This window comes from Dama dama, chromosome 29, assembly GCF_033118175.1.
Source record: "Dama dama isolate Ldn47 chromosome 29, ASM3311817v1, whole genome shotgun sequence".
NCBI classification, from domain to species: domain Eukaryota; kingdom Metazoa; phylum Chordata; class Mammalia; order Artiodactyla; family Cervidae; genus Dama; species Dama dama.
The window spans coordinates 32,065,769-32,088,213 of NC_083709.1; the positions used below are offsets into that span (position 1 = coordinate 32,065,769).

General features: G+C 41.8%; 2 protein-coding genes across 2 annotated transcripts; both read left to right on the plus strand.

The window, feature by feature from the left end:
* Nucleotides 1-1,348: 1,348 nt before the first annotated feature.
* On the plus strand, nucleotides 1,349-1,918 carry LOC133048623 (interferon alpha-1-like). The gene has a single exon (XM_061132370.1). It carries the CDS (start codon nucleotides 1,349-1,351, stop codon nucleotides 1,916-1,918), a length of 570 nt encoding a protein of 189 aa, XP_060988353.1.
* Nucleotides 1,919-17,558: 15,640 nt separating this feature from the next.
* LOC133048541 (interferon tau) lies at nucleotides 17,559-18,146 on the plus strand. The gene has a single exon (XM_061132240.1). The coding sequence runs from the start codon at nucleotides 17,559-17,561 to the stop codon at nucleotides 18,144-18,146; it is 588 nt and encodes a 195-aa protein (XP_060988223.1).
* Nucleotides 18,147-22,445: the final 4,299 nt, after the last annotated feature.

Below are 22,445 nucleotides of genomic sequence, written 5' to 3' on the forward strand. Positions count from 1 at the left end.
TTCTACTAAAGGTATCCAACTCATCATTATGTCTAGTACTAAATAAACAAAAATTGTTGACAATATTTTGATGAATATCTAACAACTGGTGAAGTTCAAAATTATTTTCTCATGTGAGGCAAAATTAAAAGTTAAGCACTGAAATAAATAGGAATATAATTTTCAGTTGCTTTTAGCAGTTTTAAATAATTTATAATTATTTAAATTATTTAATTTATAATATATAACTTATAATTGTATTACATTAAAATTATTAAGCATTTTTAAAACTGCTAGTTTGCATATATAATTTTCTAAATTAAAAGATGTTTACTCCTTGGAAGGAAAGTCATGACCAACCTGGATAGCATATTAAAAAGCAGAGACATTATTTTACGAGCAAAGGTCCTTCTAGTCAAGGCTATGGTTTTTCCAGTGGTCATGTATGGATGTGAGAGTTGGACTGTGAAGAAAGCTGAGTGCCGAAGAATCGATGCTTTTGAACTGTGGTCTTGGAGAAGACTCTTGAGAGTCCCTTGGACTGCAAGGAGATCCAACCAGTCCATCCTAAAGGAGATCAGTCCTGAATATTCATTGGAAGGACTGATGCTGAAGCTGAAAGTCCAATACTTTGGCCACCTCATGCAAAGAGTTGACTCATTAGAAAAGACCCTGATGCTGGGAGGGATTGGGGGTAGGAGGAGAAGGGGACAACAGAGGATGAGATGGTTGGATGGCACCACCGACTCGATGGACATGAGTTTGGGTGGACTCTGGGAGCTGGTGATGGACAGGGAGGCCTGGTGTGCTGTGATTCATGGGGTTGCAAAGAGTCGGACACGACTGAGAGACTGAAATGAACTGATATTACAATTTATATAAGTAAAGAAATTTGTATCACTCAACAAATTTAGTTATAAAGTTGTGTCGATAGTTTTTAACTTGTTGCTTAACATTTTAATTTAGTCATTCTTAATCCTGTATTGAATAAAAAGAATAAACTTTGCACTTTCTGTTTCTATGTACAGAATAGAGATATCCACAGAGTACATAAATACATACACAGTATATCTGTGTTAACAAAATTTTATGAGGTGGGCAATTAGAAAAAAAATATCTAAAAGGCTCTGTGGGCAGGGGAAGAGGTAATAATGGAAAAAAGTCATTGGGAAACATTGCTATAACCAATTTGGAGATTACAAAATGAAAAGCAAAAAGAGAAGTGGAAAGTAAGAGGGAACTTTCAGAAAATGGAAACCATGGGCTCCTATTTAAGACACAGGCCTGAAGGAAGGTCTTCAGAGAACCTAGAGAGCAGGTTCACAGAATCACCCACCTCCCCAGGCCAGAAGCATCCGCAAGGTCCCCGATGGCCCCAGCCTGGTCCTTACTCCTGGCCCTGCTGCTGCTCAGCGGCAACTCCATCTGCTCTCTGGGCTGCCACCTGCCTCATACCCACAGCCTGGCCAACAGGAGGGTCCTGACGCTCCTGCGACAACTGAGGAGGGTCTCCCCTTCCTCCTGCCTGCAGGACAGAAATGACTTCGCATTCCCCCAGGAGGCGCTGGGTGGCAGCCAGCTGCAGAAGGCTCAAGCCATCTCTGTGCTCCACAAGGTGACCCAGCACACCTTCCAGCTCTTCAGCACTGAGGGCTCGGCCGCTGCGTGGGACCAGAGCCTCCTGGACAAGCTCCGCACTGCACTGGATCAGCAGCTCACTGACCTGCAAGCCTGTCTGAGGCAGGAGCAGGGGCTGCAAGGGGCTCCCCTGCTCAAGGGGGACTCCAGCCTGGCTCTGAGGAAATACTTCCACAGAGTCACTCTCTATCTGCAAGAGAAGGGACACAGCCCTTGTGCCTGGGAGGTTGTCAGAGCAGAAGTCATGAGAGCCTTCTCTTCCTCAACAAACTTGCAGGAGAGATTCCGGAGGAAGGACTGACACACACCTGGTTCAACACGGAAATGATCCTCACAGACCAACAAGACCACATGCCTCCTGCGCGGCCACGTGGAGGACTCTCATTTCTGCTGTCATTGAGCCCTGAATCGATTCAATTTGTCAAAAGATTTCAGGTATATTAAGCGACATCATGTTCTACTCTACAGGCACTAGTCCCTCAAACATGCCCAAGACAGTCTTTTTATTTATTTATCTACTTAAATATTTATCTTTAAAAAATATTTATTTGACTATTTAAAAAATTTTAAGTACTTTTAAAATATATTTTTGTACCTTTACACTGTATAATAAAGTGTCCATAATTAGCTAATTGTTCTTCTGTTTATTAAATTTTTATTATAGAAAACTTATATTTTTTATTTTTGAAGAAAAGGAAATTTAAAAATAACAATCATATTTAATGCAATAATGGGCTTCCCAGGTGGCTCAGTGGTAAAGAATCTGCCTGGTAATGCGGGAGATGCAGGCTTGATCCTTGGGTCAGGAAGATGCCCTGGAGTAGGAAATGACAACCCATTTCAGCATTCTTGCCTGGAAAATCACATGGACAGAGGAACCTGGTGGGCTATAGTCCACAGGGTTGCAAAAAAGTCTCACATGACTTAGCAACTAAACAAAAATAATAACAATGAATGCAATAATAAGAAGAAGGAAAAACAAATGAATTCTCTCACTAAGAGCAAGAGTGGAGAATGTCAGGAAATAAAAGCATAAGCAGTAGATATCCTCTCTGGTTGACTGGTAGACATTCATATACAAATGTCATTTGCAAGCTGGATGTGTGAGTTTGTAATTTAAAAGGATATGATGGATTCTGAAATAACAAAAATTACACTGAATATAAAGACTGAGACTTTCTTCAAAAAGGAAAGTGGGAAACTGGATCAGGCAACCTCTTTCTCAAAACGTAAGGTAAAGGAAAAGAAAATGGTCAAAATCAGCTCAAAAATAACATGAACCATCAAAATCTGTAGAGCAAGAGAGTGTTGTATTTAATTCAGGAGTAAAAACAGATTTAACAATCGGAACAGAAATCTAGAATACAAAGCTCACAGACTCACCCATAACTCACTATAAGGAATTTTTCATTGAAATTCCATTCTGTTTGGACACATGTGTGATGTTGAGAAACCCACTTAATCTAAGCCTCAGCTTTTCCATAAATAAAACAGGTTCAAAATATTTATAGAGTTTTTGTGAATATTAAATAAACTTAGGCCAAATTCAGGTTGAAATTGAAGAAAGTGGAAAAAACCACTACACCATCCAGGTATGACCTAAATCAATTCCCTAATGACTATACAGTGGAAGTAAGAAATAGATTTAAGGGACTAGATCTGACAGACAGAGTGCCTGATGAACTATGGATGGAGGTTCGTGACATTGTACAGGAGACAGGAAGCAAGACCACCCCCAGGAGAAAGAAATACAAAAAAGCAAAATGGCTGTCTGAGGAGGCCTTACAAATAGCTGTGAAAAGAAGGGAAGTGAAAAGCAAAGGAGAAAAGGAAAGATATTCCCATTTGAATGCAGAGATCCAAAGAATAGCAAGGAGAGATAAGAAAGCCTTTCTCAGTGATCAATGCAAAGAAATAGAGGAAAACAATAGAATGGAAAAGACTAGAGATCTCTTCAAGATAATTAGAGATACCAATGGAGCATTTAATGCAAAGATGGGCACAATTAAGGACAGAAATGGTATGGACCTAACAGAAGCAGAAAATATTAAGAAGAGATGGCAAGAATACACAGAAGAACTGTACAAAAAAGATCTTCATGACCCCGATAATCACAATGGTGTGATCACTCACCTAGAGCCAGACATCCTGGAATGTGAAGTCAAGTGGGCCTTAGGAAGCATCACTATGAATAATGCTAGTGGAGGTGATGGAATTCTAGTTCAGCTATTTCAAATTCTGGAAGATGATGCTGTGAAAGTGCTGCACTCAATATGCCAGCAAATGTGGAAAACTCAGCAGTGGCCACAGGACTGGAAAAGGTCGGTTTTCATTCCAATCCCAAAAAAAGGTAATCCCAAAGAATGCTCAGACTACCACACAATTGCACTCATCTCACACGCTAGTAAAGTAATGCTCAAAATTCTCCAAGCCAGGCTTCAGCAATAGGTGAACCGTGAACTTCCAGATGTTCAAGCTGGTTTTAGAAAAGGCAGAGGAACCACAGATCAAATTGTCAACATCCGCTGGATCATTGAAAAAGCAAGAGAGTTCCAGAAAAACATCTATTTCTGCTTTCTTGACTATGCCAAAGCCTTTGACTGTGTGGATCACAGTAAACTGTGGAAAATTCTGAAAGAGCTGGGCATACCAGACCACCTGACCTGCCCCTTGAGAAACCTGTGTGCAGGTCAGGAAGCAACAGGTAGAACTCTACATGGAACAACAGACTGGTTCCAAATAGGAAAAGGAGTACGTCAAGGCTGTATAGTGTCACCCTGCTTATTTAACTTATATGCAGAGTACATCATGAGAAACTCTGGGCTGGAGGAAGCAGAAGCTGGAATCAAGATTGCTGGGAGAAATATCAATAACCTCAGATATGCAGATGACACCACCCTTATGGCAGAAAGTGAAGAAGAACTAAAGAGCCTCTTGATGAAAATGAAAAAGGAGAGTGAAAAAGTTGGCTTAAGGCTCAACATTCAGAAAACTACAAACATGGCATCTGGTCCCATCACTTCACGGCAAATATGTGGGGAAACAGTGGAAACAGTGGCTGACTTTATTTCTCTGGGATCCAAAATCACTGCAGGTGGTGATTTCAGCCATGAAATTAAAAGACGCTTACTCCTTGGAAGGAAAGTTATGACTAACCTAGACAGCATGTTGAAAAGCAGAGACAATTTTTTGTCAACAAAGGCCCGTCTAGTAAAGGCTATTTCCAGTGGTCATGTATGGATGTGAGAGTTGGACTATAAAGAAACCTGAGCGCCGGAGAATTGATGCTTTTGAACTGTGGTGTTGGAGAAGACTCTTGACAGTCCCTTGGACTGCAAGGAGATCCAACCAGTGCATCCTAAAGGAGATCAGTCCTGGGTGTTCCTTGGTAGGACTGATGTTGAAGCTGAAACTCCAATACTTTGGCCACCTCATGCGAAGAGCTGACTCCTTTGAAAAGACCTTGATGCTAGGAAAGATTGAGCGCAGGGGGAGAAGGGGACGACAGAGGATGAGATAGTTGGATGGCATCACCGACTCCATGGACATGAGTTTGAGTAAACTGAGGGAGTTGGTGATGGACAGGGGGGCCTGGCATGCTGCAGTTCATGGGGTCACAAAGAGTCGGACACGACTGAGTGACTGAAGTGAACTGGGCATCATATATTAGAGTAAGGAATTAAAATATGGTAGGTATTTTCTTGTTTTCCTTCAGACAGATATATAAGTAAATATTATTTGTCTCTATAAAATTCTCAGGAACCGTGACCTACTTTTCAGTAACTGCCTCCAAAGGAGTCAGCCTAACAAAGAATTCTGTAATGAATTCTACAGAAGGCTGAAAAAATGTCGTTTTTTCCCCTAATTTCAAAGAAGTGTGTCATTTACATTCAGAGGTGAAATGGTGGCTTATATTAATATTAGAGATAGGGGAACAAATATTTAGATAAAGGGCAGAAAAGAACATGTTATCTATTTAATGGTCTGGCGCCTGGTGCATTCTCTTCTCAGCATTCCAGGATACATCCCCATTTTACATCATTGCCTTCCCCTCCAAGGTAGAAATCCCCACACGACCCTTCTCCTTCACTTTTTACCTCTCCACCGTTCACATAATTGCTTTTTGCTTTGTTTGGTTTACAGTTAAAGTTTTCCCTGAAAAGCAGAACACAAGTAGAAAGCAAATGTTAAATAAAATGTCTAGGTTTTGTAGAAACAACTGCAAGAGAGGCTTTCCTCAGTTTCTGTTGAGTATGATATAATAGTGAATGATGAATGAGTGAAAGTCGCTCAGTCATGTCTGACTCTTTGCGACCCCATGGACTGTAGCCTGCAAGGTTCCTCTGTCCAAGGGATTCTCTAGGCAGGAATACTGGAGTGGGTTGCCATGCCCTCTTCGGGGAATCTTCCTGATGCAGGGATCGAACCCATGTCTCTACATCTCTTGCACTGGCAGGCAAATTCTTTACCACTAGTGCTGCCTGGGAAGGCCCCTCCTACACTGTAGCTGTAGCTAAAGGCACACAAAGTAGGACCCAGCTTTTGGGTATAAGAGGAAAGTCCTTTCAGGGGAGACAGCCCTCTGGCAAGTGCAACAAGAGCAGCGACCAAGGCCAGAGAACAAGTTTCTGAGCTATGCAGAAATCCTACCGCTTTCTGAGGATGTCCCTTCATGGTACAAAAAGGCTTTCTTGGCACCAATAGATTTTGATGCTGTCATAAGTTGTTTCTTTATTCTTTGTCCGTTAATACCAGAAAGCGTCTCCAGAGTCTCTGGCTTCAGACAGGAAACGGACTCTTTGGGATGGAGCTGTCAAAGGGACAAAGATGTGTCCATGGTCTATAAACTACTCTGCAGACCAGAGGCTCCCTTTGAATCACCCCTTCCCTGTACTGCACAACAGGCAGAGCTGCCAACCAGGATATGGAGTTCAATAAGAACCAAGAACTCCTCAGATTTACAGTGCATTAAACAATTCTCAACAGTAAAATTTTAGTTTCAAGATTTATTCCAAATGTCAGACTTCAGTTCATTTCAGTTCAGTCACTCAGTCGTGTCTGACTCTTTGTGACCCTATGAATCGCAGCACACCAGGCCTCCCTGTCCATCACAAACTCCCAGTCTACCCAAACTCATGTGCAGCAAGTCGGTGATGCCATCCAGCCATCTATTCTCTGTCGTCCCCTTCTCCTCCTGCTCCCAATCCCTCTCAGCATCAGAGTCTTTTCAAATGAGTCAACTCTTTGCATGAGGTGGCCAAAGTATTGGACTTTCAGCTTCAGCATCAGTCCTTTCAATAAACACCCAGGACTGATCTCCTTTAGGATGGACTGGTTGGATCTCCTTGCAATCCAAGGGACTCTCAAGAGTCTTCTCCAACAACACACTTCAAAAGCATCAATTCTTCAATGCTCAGCTTCCTTCACAGTCCAACTCTCATATCCATACATGACCACTGGAAAAACCATAGCCTTTACTAGACGGACCTTTGTTGACAAAGTAATGTCTCTGCTTTTTAATATGCTAGGTTGGTCATAACTTTCCTTCCAAGGAGTAAGCAAACTTCTAATTTCATGGCTGCAATCACCTCTGCAGTGATTTTGGAGCCCAAAAAATAAAGTCTGACACTGTTTCCACTGTTTCCCCATCTATTTCCCATGAAGTGATGGGACCAGATGCCATGATCTTAGTTTTCTGAATGTTGAGCTTTAAGCCAACTTTTGCACTCTCCTCTTTCACTTTCATCAAGAGGCTTTTTAGTTCCTCTTCACTTTCTGCCATAAGGGTGGTGTCATCTGCATATCTGAGGTTATTGATATTACTCCCAGCAACCTTGATTCCAGCTTTTGCTTCCTTCAGCCCAGCGTTTCTCATGATGTACCCTGCATAGAAGTTAAATAAGCAAGGTGACAATATACAGCCTTGACGTACTCCTTTTCCTATTTGGAACCAGTCTATTGTTCCATGTAGAGTTCTAACTGCTACTTCCTGACCTGCATATAGGTTTCTCAAGAGACAGGTCAGGTGGTCTGGTATGCCTGTCTCTTTCAGAAGTTTCCACAATTTATTGTGATCCATACAGTCAAAGGCTTTGGCCTAGTCAAGAAAGCGGAAATAGATGTTTTTCTGGAACTCTCTTGCTTTTTCGATGTTGGCAATTTGATCTGTGGTTCCTCTGCCTTTCCTAAAACCAGCTTGAACATCTGGAAATTCATCACTCATATCAGACTTCAACTATCATTAAATAGAAAAATGCTCTTATTGCTACTTTGAATAACAATCTTTAAAAAAAAAAACAAAAACTCCCATGAGAAGACAGATTTATGCCTGAGCCAGCTCCATTAAATATGAATATATCATATTAATATCTCTCCATGAGTCAGCATACACACTTGCAACAATTCTGCTTCCTCTGAGCATTTTGGAGTGTTTTTTATAGGCATGAAAGTGAAAGTGAAGACGCTCAGTCATGTCCAACTTTTTGCAACCCCATGGACTATAGCCTACCAGGTTCCTCTGTCCATGGGATTTTCCAGGCAAGAGTACTGGAGTGGGTTGCCATTTCCTTCTCCAGGGGATCTTCCTGACCCAGGCATCAAACCCAGTTTTCCCACATTGTAGGCAGATGCTTTACCTTCTGAGCCACCAGGGAAGTAATATAGGTATTATAGTTAAACTATAAATTCAATCAGTGCTTCATCATTTGCCCATCCAAATGACAAACTAGGGGAAAACATATAGGAAAACACAATCATAATTTTCTGACTTGGAGTCAAGATGAATAACAATCTTGACATCTGTTTTACCCAGTAGTAAAAATTCTGCCCAGGTAGCAAAAGACAGAAGTGTGATATAAGCTAAGGCTTGTGAATTAACAGTATCAGTTTTACCTGGGAACTTAGTGACATTTTCTTAATTCAAATGTATCAATTATGGCATAAGCTAAGAGGAGTTTCTGTAATCAGTGTTTTCAATGAGGTGTTTCACTGGGAAGTGTGTATGAATTGCTAAGGTAGCAAGGACTGTAACTGGGTGGCTGTGTGTGTCGTGGGGGCAGCTGAGGGGTTGTCTCCAATCTTTTCCTGAGGTCACTCACTCAGCATCTGGATTTGCTGCTGTCCAGCTTGGAGTTGGCCAGCCACTGAGTAAAATTTCAACAAGCTTCTGTCTTTTGCTGTCTTGCTCGCCCCTCTGGAGGAAGGGAGGATGGGAACATTTAGTAGATGGAGAAGATTTGAAAACATTTGGCTTCCCAGACTGTTTTGGTCAGGGTTTTCCAGAAACAGAACCAGCAGGGACCAGAGAGAGAGAGTAATTTAAGGAATTTGCTTAGGTGACTATGGACCTGGCAAGTTCAAAATCTGCAGGGAAGGCCGCAGGCTGGAAACCCAGGGAAGAGCTGCTGCTTGAGTCCAAAGGCATTTCTGGAGGAATTTCTTCTTGTTCCTGGGAGGGTCACTCTTTTTCTATTAAGGTCTTCAACTGATTGGATGAGGCCCACCCATAATATGGAGGGTAATATGCATTACTCAAAGTCTACTGATTTAAATGCCAAATTCCCATAATCTCGTAAAACCTACTTTCCAGAAACATCTAGAATAATGTTTGACTAAGTGTCTTGGTACTGTGGCCTAGCCAAGTTGACATAAAATGAACTATTACACTGTTCTTCCCTAATTTAAGACCTAATACTTTTCAAATATTATTCCTCTCCTTTCTTTGATGTATGCTTATGTATTTTGTATGTTTTACTTAATTTTCCTTATTTTATTGGTTTTGGGTGAGGAAATTCTGAGATCTGGCTTCATTCAGTCAACTTGCCAGCTAAGTCTCTATAGCCATGTCCTTTATCATTTGAAGTTAAAAATTTATATATATATTTTAAAAAGCCAACTTTTAATTTTTTTGGTTAGCTATTTCTCATGGTTACAATGTTACCCTTTATTCCCTCTCTCATTTTTAAACCTAATCTCAATGCCAATTCTCCATTCCATCAAGATTTTACTATCATATATGATATGTACTCTTATATGCAGAGTACATCATGCAAAATGCCAGGCCGGATGAAGCACAAGCTGGAATCAAGATCACAGGGAGAAATATCAGTAAACTCAGATATGCGGGTGACACCACCCTTATGGCAGAAAGTGAAGAGAAACTGAAGAGCCTCTTGATGAAAGTAAAAGAGGAGAGTGAAAAAGTTGGCTTAAGGCTCAACATTCAGAAAACTACGATCATGGCATCTGGTCCCATCACTTCATGGCAAATAGATGGGAAAAAATGGAAACAGTGACAGACTTTATTTTCTTGGGTTCCAAAATCTCTGCAGATGGTGACTGCAACCATGAAATTAAAACATGCTTGCTCCTTGGATAAAAAGTTATGACAACCTAGACAGCATATTAAAAAGCAGAGACATGACTTTACCAAAAAAGGTCCATCTAGTCAAAACTATGGTTTTTCCAGTGGTCATGTAAGGATGTGAGAGTTGGACCATAAAGAAACCTGAGTGCCGAAGAATTGATACTTTTGAACTGTGGTGCTGTAGAAGACTCTTGAAAGTCTCTTGGACTGCAAGGAGATCAAACCAGTCTATCCTAAAGGAAATCAGTCCTGAATATTCACTGGAAGGACTGATGCTGAAACTCTAATACTTTGGCCACCAGAGGTGAAGAACTGACTCCTAGGAAAAAGACACTGATACTGGGAAAGACTGAAGGCAGGAGGAGATGGGAACAACAGAGGATGACATGGATGGCATCACTGACTTGATGGACTTGAGTTTGAGCAAGCTCCGGGAGTTGGTGCTGGACAAGGAAGCCTGGCATGCTGCAGTCCATAGAGTCACAAAGAGTTGGACACGACTGAGCCACTGAACTGATATATGAGATGAGAAGGGTAGGTCAGATGGTCAAGAATCTGCCTGCAATGCAGTAGACCTGGATTCAATCCCTGGGTTGGGAAGATCTCCTGGAGAAGGGTATGGCTACCCACTCCAGTATTCTTGCCTGGAGTATTTCATGGATGGAGGAGCCTGGCGAGCTATAGTCCATGGGGTCGCAAAAGTCAGACACGACTGAGTGACTAACACACACACTCAATTTCTGGATTACTAACTATTCTTCTTGAACCATCTACTGAAACTTTTTTCCGTCATGTTATTATAAGATATATATTTTATCTTAAATTGGATTTATCTTAAATCTAATTAATACAGATATTTCAATTTCAGAATTGAAATTTAATCATTTGTTCATCTAATTTTCCCTTTATCACACTGTTTTTAGTATTACTACTAAATCTCATTTCATTTTCTAGAAAAGATAGGTATGCCAAGAATTCTTCTATTCTTAACATTATTTGCATTCTTCCTGATTAAGTTTATATTTCATCCTTAGTGTGGGGCATCAATTTTATGAAAATCACAAGCTCCTGTGTATGCACAGATAACCAAATGGCAATGATTATAATAGTCTGGGACGATTCCTTCATAAGATAGAGAAGTAAAACTGGATCAAGGAAGTTCTCTTTTACAATACCTAAAGTAAAGAATAGGCGAAAACAGCAATATATATACAATATATAAATATTTGTATATATATAATATGTATTAATATATATTATATATAAATATATATTATATATTTAATATATTATATATATATATGTAATAGTATGCACCAATAAAAAGAAGACAAGGAAACAAGACATTTATTTAATTTTGGGATCAAAGCTTATTTTAAAACTTAACAGAATTCTAAAATGAAACTTTTTAAATTGCTTATAACAAGCAACATAGGGTACTGTATAGAATTGTGATTCTGCCAGCAATTACATGTGATCCTAGAAATTCACCTAACTTCTCTGAGCTTCAGGTTTCACAAATGTACAATACGGTGAAAATGTTCTAAGAATTATCGTACAAACGAACATTTAAAAACACTTCATAGGTTGTTTTCCACAGAGTTAGAGCTTAAATATGGTAAAGTGAAAGTGAAGTCACTCAGTCATGTCCAACTCTTTGCGACCCCATGGATAGTGGCCTTCCAGGCTCCTCCATCCATGGGATTTTCCAGGCAAGAACACTGGAGTGGGTTGCCATTTCCTTCTCCAGGTGATCTTCCCCACCAGGGATCAAACCTTCATCTCCCGCAATGCAGGCAGATTCTTTACTGTCTGAGCCACCAGGCAGGTGTGGTGAGGCAGCTCTTCCTCAGTGGATTTCTTGGTCCCCCAAATACTGAGATTCTTGCACATGCCAGCAGACAGGCTTTCCCATTCACCTGGTTAGGCTGCTTGGAATTCGAGTCCTCAATTTCTGGAGAGAAAAGACAGAAAGAAATGAAAAATGTTTTAATTCTAGCATAGGGGTAGTTTCCCAAATTGCTATTAAGAACTGGAGTATTTCCTGCCATATCAGTAAAGCAAGGATATCACAGTCATCAGCAATTCCAGCCTTCGAGATGTGAATTCCTGAGCCTTAAGGGCACTCAGAAAGGAGAATATCTGTTTTCTGGTTGCCATCAGGCTGCAGCCACTCCCTGTGGTGAGCCCTGAGGAACTCAGGATGTGAAAAACACAGGGTAGTGACCACGAGATAGCCGGGATACATGAAAGGAATGATTTCAGTGAGCCCAGACTCTTCCATTTTCCCATACATGGAAAAGTGCTAAATTCCTTTATTTGGGATATCTGGTGTTCTTTAATTAACAATAATCTCTTGATGTTCAGGCTACCTTTGTTTAGGTAGCCTTTGTTGTAAACTTCTATATAATACCTTCAACTTTTGGGTCTCACATGCTAGTGGATGCCCCCACAACTTTCCATCCCCCATCCTGTATCCCTGATGTCTTGACGCTCACAAGAGTTTCTGTGGCCTCCTGGCTGCTGCCCCCAATTGTTAGGCTGGACCCTGCAGGCTCAAGGCCGATGTCTGCCCAGCTTCAAGACAAAGAAAGAAACTGGTGTCAGCAACAGAGGCATCACTAGCTTCATGGATGGGGGCACTTACACGTCTGAAGCAAGGTCCTGGAGTGACACTACCCCATGTGTGGTGCGCTGGTGGCAGGAAGTACATGGTGGCAGGCTTCATCCTGGGAGGGATGGGGGGACTGGGGACTAGGGGATGGGGAAGTGGGGGTTGGGGGGATTTTGCCAGTTATAGGGGAGTTCATTTCCCTGCTCTACTTAACAGGGAAAGCAGTAGAGGGGCATGCCCCTAACCACTCCTTTGATAAGAAAGATCACCAGCTGGGACCTCAGACAAGTACAGAGAAAGGCCATTCATATGCATAGGTGTGCTGGGGGGTGGGGTGGGGCAGGGGATGTACAGAGAGTAAGAGAACAGACAACTTGAGTGGCCTGACCATATATACAAACCTTAATTTAAAAAATACTTTATTGCTAAAAATCACCAATGATCACCTGGGCCTTCAGATTTTTTTGCTTGTGAAGGTTTGAACTATCCTGAGAATTACTGTAGTGTGATACAGAGACAGGGAGTGTGCAAGGGTTGTTGGAAAATGGCATCAATAGACTTGCTTGACACGGGGTTGTCACAAACTTTCAATTTGTTAAAATTGGAATTATTTGTGAAGTGAGGTAAAGCAAAGTATGCCTGTACTTTCCCTCTAATGTAGAAATTCCCAGTAAGCTCTCCTCATTCACTCTGTCTTCACATGCCCTAGCCATTCACACGGCTGTGTCCTGTTTCTTTGTGGTTCTGGTTAATAATTTCCCCTTAAGAGTGCAAAGCCATCAATAAAGGTTTGAATGAAGTTCTAGGTTTTTCAGAAATGCTTATATAAGAGGTTACTGTTTTTCTTGTGATGAATACTTTTGGGAATGAGAGAATGTCCTTGTTAAAATACTGTAACAACACCTGTGGCAAAAAAGAACTAGAAAGCAGGATCCATTTTCCTCTGGAGGCCATTAAAATAATTATAAAGGAAGAGTGCCATCTACTGGCCAAGATGGACTAGGACATTGACCAAGTCTGTGGAACAGGCATCTTGCTCCTCTAGGCAGAAGTCTGTCTTCTTCCATTAACATTTTCTTCAGAGCTAAAAGAGGGTCTTTCCTGGAAAGAACTGATGCCAGTAATTTGAATAGACCTGCTTCCTTGGTTTTCATATTAGAGAGGGAAAATACTCCCAGCTTCAGGCAGGACATGTCTTTGGACTAAGGAACCTTTGCCAGATGAGCAGCCTGAAAGATCAGGATGTGCTTCTTCCTTCCAGGCTACTCATCTGGCAAGGGTACCAGATTTCTCATTCGCTTCACATACTTTAAGACCCTTGGAGGCTTAGAGCCTGGCATTCTGGTCTGAAAATGCAAGATAAATCAGAGGAAAAAGATTGTGATGGAAGGTGCATTAAATCTTTCTTAAGAGTATATTGTCAGTCTTTAAATTCCATTCCCAGTGTGAGATACTGTTGCTTGAATTTATAATTAGGAGAAAATTCTCAATGTCCCTTTGAATAATAACTGCACTTGCTTCCCTTCCACTTTGACTCAATAGTAAGAGAGAACACAGGCACAAATAAAGAGATTTCAGAGAATACAACTGTTGCCAACCATTAGGCTGGGGTTTATCTATTTGAGTAGAATTGAGAACTATTAAGGTAATCCAACTGTAACTCAGGAATTAACCAGGATGTGTATGGGCATGTGCACGTGCGTGTATTTGTGTGTACTGCTCAGATAGTGGGGAAAGGCTTCAATTTAGCCGAGATTTCTCAAACTGCCTCAGGTTACAGATTGTCTTTAGATTGCTACAGGACTTGTCTTTAGATTGCTTGTCTTTAGATTGCTACAGGACTTGTCTTTAGATTGCTACAGGACTTGTCTTTAGATTGCTTCTCTCCAACTGACAAATGAGAGGACTCTCTAATTCGTATGCTAAATAAATTTTGTTCCTTTTCTTGCTTCCTTCAACACTTTGGGGCCCCTTTTGGCAGCAAGAGTACATGTAAAATTTTTGGTCTCACCTGCCCGTCTTTGTGGAGGCTTCCCAGGAGACACCCGTGGAAAAGAACCTGCCTGCCAATCCAGGAGACATAAGAGACCAGGGTTTAATCCCTGGGTCAGGAAGATTCCCTGGAGGAGCAAACAGCAACCCACTCCAGTATTCTTGCCTGGAGAATCCCATGGACAGGGGAGCCTGTCCACAGGGTCACAAAGAGTCAGACATGACTGAAGCAACCTAGCACGTGCACATGGCTATCTTTGAGACTGTCTGACAACTTTCAAATATTATGATTCCTTCCATTTTTTGGTTCACCTTTCTTTAGATTTAACTTACCATTTGCCACACTGTCAGCAAAAAATATATTTGTCTATATTCTCTTTCATGACCTTCAAAATTATATTTGTTCTATTTTTATTCACAAACAATTATCAAGTTTTGCCTTTCAGGAAAGTTGACATGAGAAACAAAAAAATCTGTCATCTTGAAAATCACAGAAAACATGGGGATGCCCCTCTGCCATTCTTTCCCTTCCTTTTGTATTAACCCTAGGATGAAATGTAAAGGAACGCAGTAGGAGAGACAAACTGGCCAGTAAATCAATATGCAAAAAATAAGTTCTTAAATGTTTTTTTGCTGTTCTTTAAATTTAAAACAAAACATCAACAGTAAGTAAAGAGACAAGGCTATTTCTCCCTGGCACAGCCTGGGCCTCACTGCTCTGCATTCTGATCACAAGACAGAGATGGAGCGACAAGTCAGCCCAACAGAAGGTTGTAGGCTGAATAAACAACTGAGGGTCACAGATTTCTGTGACATAAGCTTTTACTAATGCATAACACCATCACGGAGTTCCCTATGGCCAACTCAGAAATTCTGAGCAAAAGCAATCTTCAACAATTTAAGTAAAAGAGTTGAGCGATGAAAGCTGTAGTGGCAAAATAAAAACTGTCTACCAAAGGTGTAACAATTGCAATTGGATAATGCCTCCACCTATTTAGCTCTCCACACTTTAGCTCTCAGCATCTGAAGGCTGCTGACACTTGATACCTGGGGACCTGGATCAGGAGGAAAGGAGGTCATTACTGAGAACTCCCCCCTTCACACAAAGACTGACCGGGAGAGGGTGGGGATGTTGGAAGATGAATGGCTTTGCAAACAATGAGACAAGCCCCTCCACAGTAGAATTCTGAAGTTCTCAGGATATGGTTAGCCTGCCCTCATGGGTGAGGCCCAGAGAGTTTTGTTGAGGACACTGTCATTCCAGAGGGAAAGTGCTACCAGAGGTGCTAACCACCTTGTGAGTGAGGTGGTGCTGGAAAGACAATTAATTATCTTGGAATGAGAATCTTAAGACATACATGCACCTTTTGAAAAGCAGCAGGATTTCTGGTGCGGATATTGGCACAGCCTGTGGAAGACTATAGATCTACCATAAAAAGCTGATTGAAAGAAACCATGATCTCTCATATATTGTTCCTGACTGTTGATCTGGAGCCTATTATACACAGGGAAGTAAGTTAGAAAGAAAAACAGCAAAAGAGACACAGATGTAAAGAACAGAATTTTGGATTCCATGCAAGAAGGTGAGGGTGGGATAATTTGAGAGAATAGCATTGAAATATGTATATTACCGTATGTGAAGCAGATCGCCAGTCCAGGTTCATTGAATGGGACAGGGCGCTCAGGGCTGGTGTGCTGGGACCATACTGAGGGATGGGACAGGGAAGAAGGCACGAGGCGGGTTCAGGATGGGGGACACATGTAAACCCATGGGTGATTCATGTCAATGTGTGGCAAAAACCACTACAATACTGTAAAGTAATTAGCCTCCAATTAAAATAAATAAGTTAATTTAAAAAAAAGAGAGACATAGTGACAACCTAAAAGTTGAGAGTTATGCTTTATTTGGTGGGAATTTGGGAGGCAGTATATCAATTCACCCTGAGAGATCGCTCCAAGGAACTGAGGGGAAGAGTCAGGTTATATAGGAATTTTCAAGAAAGCGTATGTAGTGTGAACATCAAAGTATTTTTGAGAATTAAAGAAAACCAGCTATCTCAAGTTAAGGAATTTAGCACTTTTCCTATGTATGTGAAGAGCCAAGTGTCTGGGCTCACTGAAAACATTCCTTTCATGCATCTCAGCTCTCCTGGGGCATTTTCCCTTGCGTTTTCTTGCATCTTGCATTTTTTCACATCCTGAGTTGCCTTGGGCTAACCTTAGGGAGTAGCTGCAATTTGGTAGCTGTTAGCCCACAGGTGTATTTCCCCTTCCTGAGGGCCCTGGAGGGCTTGGAGACTCTTGACTGTTTATCATCCTGGTTTACTGATATGGCAGGAAACACTCCACGCCTCAAGACCTTGTGGCCCCAGTGAAATGTAATCTCAGGAACCTGAATGAATGTTTTCTAAAGAACAGAAACAGCTGAGTAGCTCATTCACTCTCGATTACAAGCCTCTGCTCTGTGAAACAGAAGACAAATACAGAAACCAATATGGCCTGAGTGACTCTGAATTCCTATGTGTAAGATAAGGATGGAAAAATGCAGTTAAGAATCAAGGGAAAATTATGTTTTTGACATAATATAAACAAAAGCAATCTTATATATATTACACTTAAATTGGTACATAATAACTATGTACACATCTATAAGTCTTTACATACTTACATAACTTCAGCCTTTATATAGTTTCTCATTTAACTGATACACATTTACATTGACAAATCCAAATTTTATTGGGAAAATTAAACTTCTACTGTAAAAATTAAGAGTTTAGATCAACTACATACTCCAGGTCAAATAGAAAATATCTAAATAAAACCACAAAGAGGAAGTGGGAGAGAAATTTTCGGACGAGTACCAACTTCCCTATTTAAAAGCCTAGCTTAGAATGATTGTCATCAGACCCCGTACCTGAAGGTCCCACCAGACGCTGTCTCCGCCAGCCCAGCAGCAGCCTCATCTTCCCCATGGCCTTCGTGCTCTCTCTACTGATGGCCCTGGTGCTGGTCAGCTACGGCCCTGGAGGGTCCCTGGGCTGTGACCTGTCTCAGAACCACGTGCTGCTTGGCAGGAAGAACCTCAAGCTCCTGGGCCAAATGACGAGACTCTCCCCTCACTCCTGTCTGCAGGACAGAAAAGACTTCGGTCTTCCCCAGGAGATGGTGGAGGGCGGCCAGCTTCAGAAGGACCAGGCTGTCTCTGTGCTCCACGAGATGCTCCAGCAGAGCTTCAACCTCTTCCACACAGAGCGCTCCTCTGCTGCCTGGGACACCACCCTCCTGGAGCAGCTCCGCACGGGACTCCATCAGCAGCTGGACGACCTGGATGCCTGCCTGGGGCAGGTGATGGGAAAGGAAGACTCTGACCTGGGAAGGATGGGCCCCACTCTGACCGTGAAGAAGTACTTCCAGAGAATCCATGTCTACCTGCAAGAGAAGGAATATAGCGACTGCGCCTGGGAAATCGTCCAAGTGGAGATGATGAGAGCTCTCTCTTCAATATCCAGGTTGCAAAAAAGGTTAAGAAAGATGGGTGGAAATCTGAACTCACCTTGAGATGACTCTCACTGACTAAGATGCCACATCACCCTCATACACTCACCTGTGTTCATTTCAGAAGACTCTGATTTCTGCTTTAGCCACCAAATGCATTGAATTACTTTAGCCGATACTTTGTCAGCAGGAATAAGCAAGTAGATATAAAAGTATTCAGCTGTAGGGGCATGAGTCCTTAAGTGATGCCTGCCCTGATGTTATCTGTTGTTGATTTATTTATTCCTTCTTGCATCTAACATACATAAAATATTAGGAAATTTGTAAAGTTACATGTCGTCTGTACATCATATTAAAATTTCTAAAACATGTTTACAATTTTGTGTTAATAAATTTGTACTTTGTTTTATTTATTAAGTCAAAGAAAATGAGTTTCTCTACTCAAAAATGAAAATCCACACCCCCATTTTAAAACTTTATTATAGAATGGGTGTTTACATTTATTTATTCATTCGTTCCATTCATATTATACATATATATTGAGTACCTACGTAACAGACTGTGTAATTGTCACCAAGGAATACAAGTGAATAAAGCAAATGTAGTTCCTACTGCATGGAAACTCTCAGTCTTACAGAGAAGAGGACATAAAAATAGTATTATTTTATTTCAATTATACCAAAGACTGCAAAGAGAAGTAAAGGAAAAGAATGTCCTCACACGGGAAGCTTTAGGTCCAAATGATGCTGGAAAGACAAATAATATTATATATCCTTTCTAAGCTACCTGTAGGGCTTCCCTGGTAGCTCAGCTGGTAAAGAATGCGCCTGCAGAGCTGAAGACCCCTGTTCAATTCCTGGGTCAGGAAGATCACCTGGAGAAGGGATAGGCTACGTACCCACTGCAGTATTCTTGGGCTTCCCTGGTGGTTCAGTTGGTAAAGAAACTGCTTGCAATGCAGGAGACCTGGGTTGGGAAGATCCCAGGAGGAGGGTTAGGCAACCCACTCCAGTATTGTTGTCTAAAGAATCCCATGGACAGAGGAGGCTGGAGGGCTGCAGCCCATTGGGTCCCAAAGAGTGCAACATTACTAATCACACAGCACAGAAAGTCAATGAATTCTCTTAACTTAGTTTCAAGTTACCAAAATCTGGGGAGACTATTTTAGATAAACATTACCTAAACATGATGATTTCCGTAGAATTTACCTAAAAGCACTTTTTTCTCCTTACTCTTAGAGATCAGAGACCATTAAAGTTCCAGAGAACCAGGTAGATCACTTACATGGCAAAGGCACAAGAGAAATACCAATTCCTTCCAGCAAGCTGGCTTAACCAAATACAAAATCCTCACTTGGATACAGTAGCAGAGCTAGCAGAAGCCATTGTTCTCCAGATCTCTGGGCAGCCCCCATTCATCAAGGACAGCCACCCAAAGGCCCCATGTACTAGTGGACAGCCACCCAGAGATTTCCCTGTTGCTTCTGGGATTCCCCCTGAAATTCTTGGGCACCGTATGGTAGCGGATGGCCACTTCAGGAATATCCTACAGTTTTGGGATTACAGCCAGCAACTTTTGGGCCCCTTGGGTTAGCGGACAGCCACCTCAGGATCACCCAGCAACTTTTGGGCCCCACATGCTAGTGGATGCCCCCAAAAACTTTCCATTCCCCCTCCTGTATCTTGGCACTCACAGGAGTTTCTGCCACCTCCTGGCTGCCACCAATTGTTGGGTTGTACCCTGCAGGCTTACAAGACCTATGTTTGCCCAGCTTCGAGACCAAAGAGAGAATCTGCCGTCAAGAACAGAGGCATGGATGGTTTAATGGATGGGAGGCACTTATGTGTCTGAAGCAAGGTCCTGGAGAAACACCCCACCATGTGTGGTGAACTGGTGGTGGGAAGTGTTAATAGATGGTGACAGGCTTCATTCTGAGAGCAATGGAGGGGTAGGGAGTAGAGGGTGGGGAAGTGGGGAATGGGAAGGAGGGAGAGGCGGGTGGGGGAGGAGATTGCTAGTCCTAGGGGGAGTGAGATCAGGGGGGCTCATTAATTATCATGGAAAATGGTAGAGGGACATGCCCCTCACCACCCCTTTGAGAAAAAGATTAAATCTGGGGCCTCGGACAAGTACATAGAAAAGCCAGTCGTGTATAGGGCGTACTGGTGGGGCAGGGGATGTACAGAGAGTAAGAGAACAGCCATCCTGAGTGGCCTGACCATACTTATATACCTTAATTTAAAAAATACTTTATTGCTAAAAATCACCAGTGATCATCTGGACCTTCCAATTTTTTTGCCGGTGAAAGTTTAACCTATCCTGAGAATTACTGCAGTGTGGCACAAAGACACGGAGTGTGCAAGGGCTATTGAAAATGGCATTGATAGACTTGTTTGACACGGGGTCCTTGCAGAACTTCAATTTGTAAGAAATCCAATTATCTATGAAATGGGATAAAACAAAGTATGCCTGTACTTCCTCACAATGTAGCAATTCCCAGTATGCTTTCCAGATTCACTCCTCCTTCCCCTGCTCCAGCCATTCATACAACTCTTTCCTGTTTCTTTGCGGTGAGTGAAAAGTGTAGTCACTCAGTCGTGCCAACTCTTTGCCACCCATGAACCATAGCTCACCAGGCTCCTTTGTCTATGGGATTCTCCAGGCAGAATACTGGAGTGGATTGCCATTTCCTTCTCCAGGGGATCTTCCCCACCCAGGGATCAAACCTGGGTCTCCCACTTTGGAGGCAGATTCTTTACTGTCCGAGCCACAAGGGAAGCTCTAAGAGTGCAAAGCCACCAGTTAAATGATTGAGTCAAAGTTCTAGGCTTTTCAGAAACTCTTATGTAAGAGGTTATTGTTTTTCTTGTGATGAATACTTTTGGGAATGAGAGAATGTCCTTGTTATAATACTATTAACAACAGCCTTGGCCAAAATGAACTAGAAAGCAGGATCCCTTTTCCTCTGGAGGCTATTAAAATAATTACAGAGGAAGTGTGCCACCTACTGGCCACGATGGACTAGGACATTGATCAAGTCTAGAACAGGCTTCTTGCTCTTCTAGGCAGAAGTCTGTCTTCTTCAATTAGCATTTTCTTCAGAGCTCAAGGAGGATCTTTCCTGGAAAGAACTGACACCAATAACTTGAAAAAGCCTACCTCCTTAGCTTTTGTATTTCAGAGAGGGAAAATCCTCCCAGCTTCAGGCAGGACATGTCTTGGGCTAAGGTAGCTGTGTAGAGAGAATGGTCAGGATGTGTTTCTCGCTTCCAGGCTGCTCTCTGGCCAAGGTTACAGATTTATCACTTGCTTTACATACTTTAACACCCTTGGAGCCTTGACCATGGCATTCTGGATAAGGAAAAGCAAAGGGAATCAGAGGAAATAGCTCCTGTTTGAAGGTGCATTAACTTTTTCCTGAAGAGTACGTTGTTCGTTGCTTGACTTCAGGAGAAAATTCTCAATGTCCCTTTGAATAATAAGTGCGTTGCATCCCTTCCTCTTTGACTCAGTAGTAAGAGAGAACACAGACACAAATAAGGGGATTTCAGAGAATACAATTGTTGCCAACCAATAATCTGGGGTGTACCTACTTGGGTAGAATTGAGAACTGGTAAGGTAATGGGATACTGCAATTGAGGAAGTTAACCAGGAAGAGAGAGAGAGAGAGAAAGTATGTGTGTGTGTGTCTGTCTATCTATACTGATTAAGTAGCAGGGAAGGGCTTCCATATAGATTAGATCTCTCAAATCTCTGCTTCACATTACAGACTCCATCTTTAGATTGCTTCTCTCCAATGAATGGATGAGAGGACTGATGGTTTTTGATTAATAATGTTGGATTTGTGATCTCGGAAGAAGACGATTTAGCTCCGGAACCAGGCACCAGGCTTGATCACTCAGAGCTTTTGTATAGCAGAGTTTTATTAAAGTATAAAAAGGGACAGAGAAATCTTCTGATATAGACATCAGAAGGGGGATGGAGAGTGCCCCATTTGCTAGCCTTAAAGGGAGCTATATACTTTTTAAATTGGTTATTACAATAAATCAAAAGAATGTCTTATGATTTACAGATCTTACTAGACCCACTTCTACAATATACATTTTAAGATAATGGGATTAGAACTAAGAATAGAAAGATCTTACTCAACCCACTACAATAATGTACATGTTAAGATAAGTCAGCAGCTTCTTGTTAAGGAGAAACATGTCCTCGAACAAGAAACATTGTTCTATTGACTAAGACAAAGCAATGTAGGAAAAAAGGTTGTTCTTTTCTCCTCTTTGAGAACTCCAGAACCCTACATCCTCCTGGAGAGTGCCAGACCCTTCTCTAGACCTTGGGGATCCTAGACTTCTTATC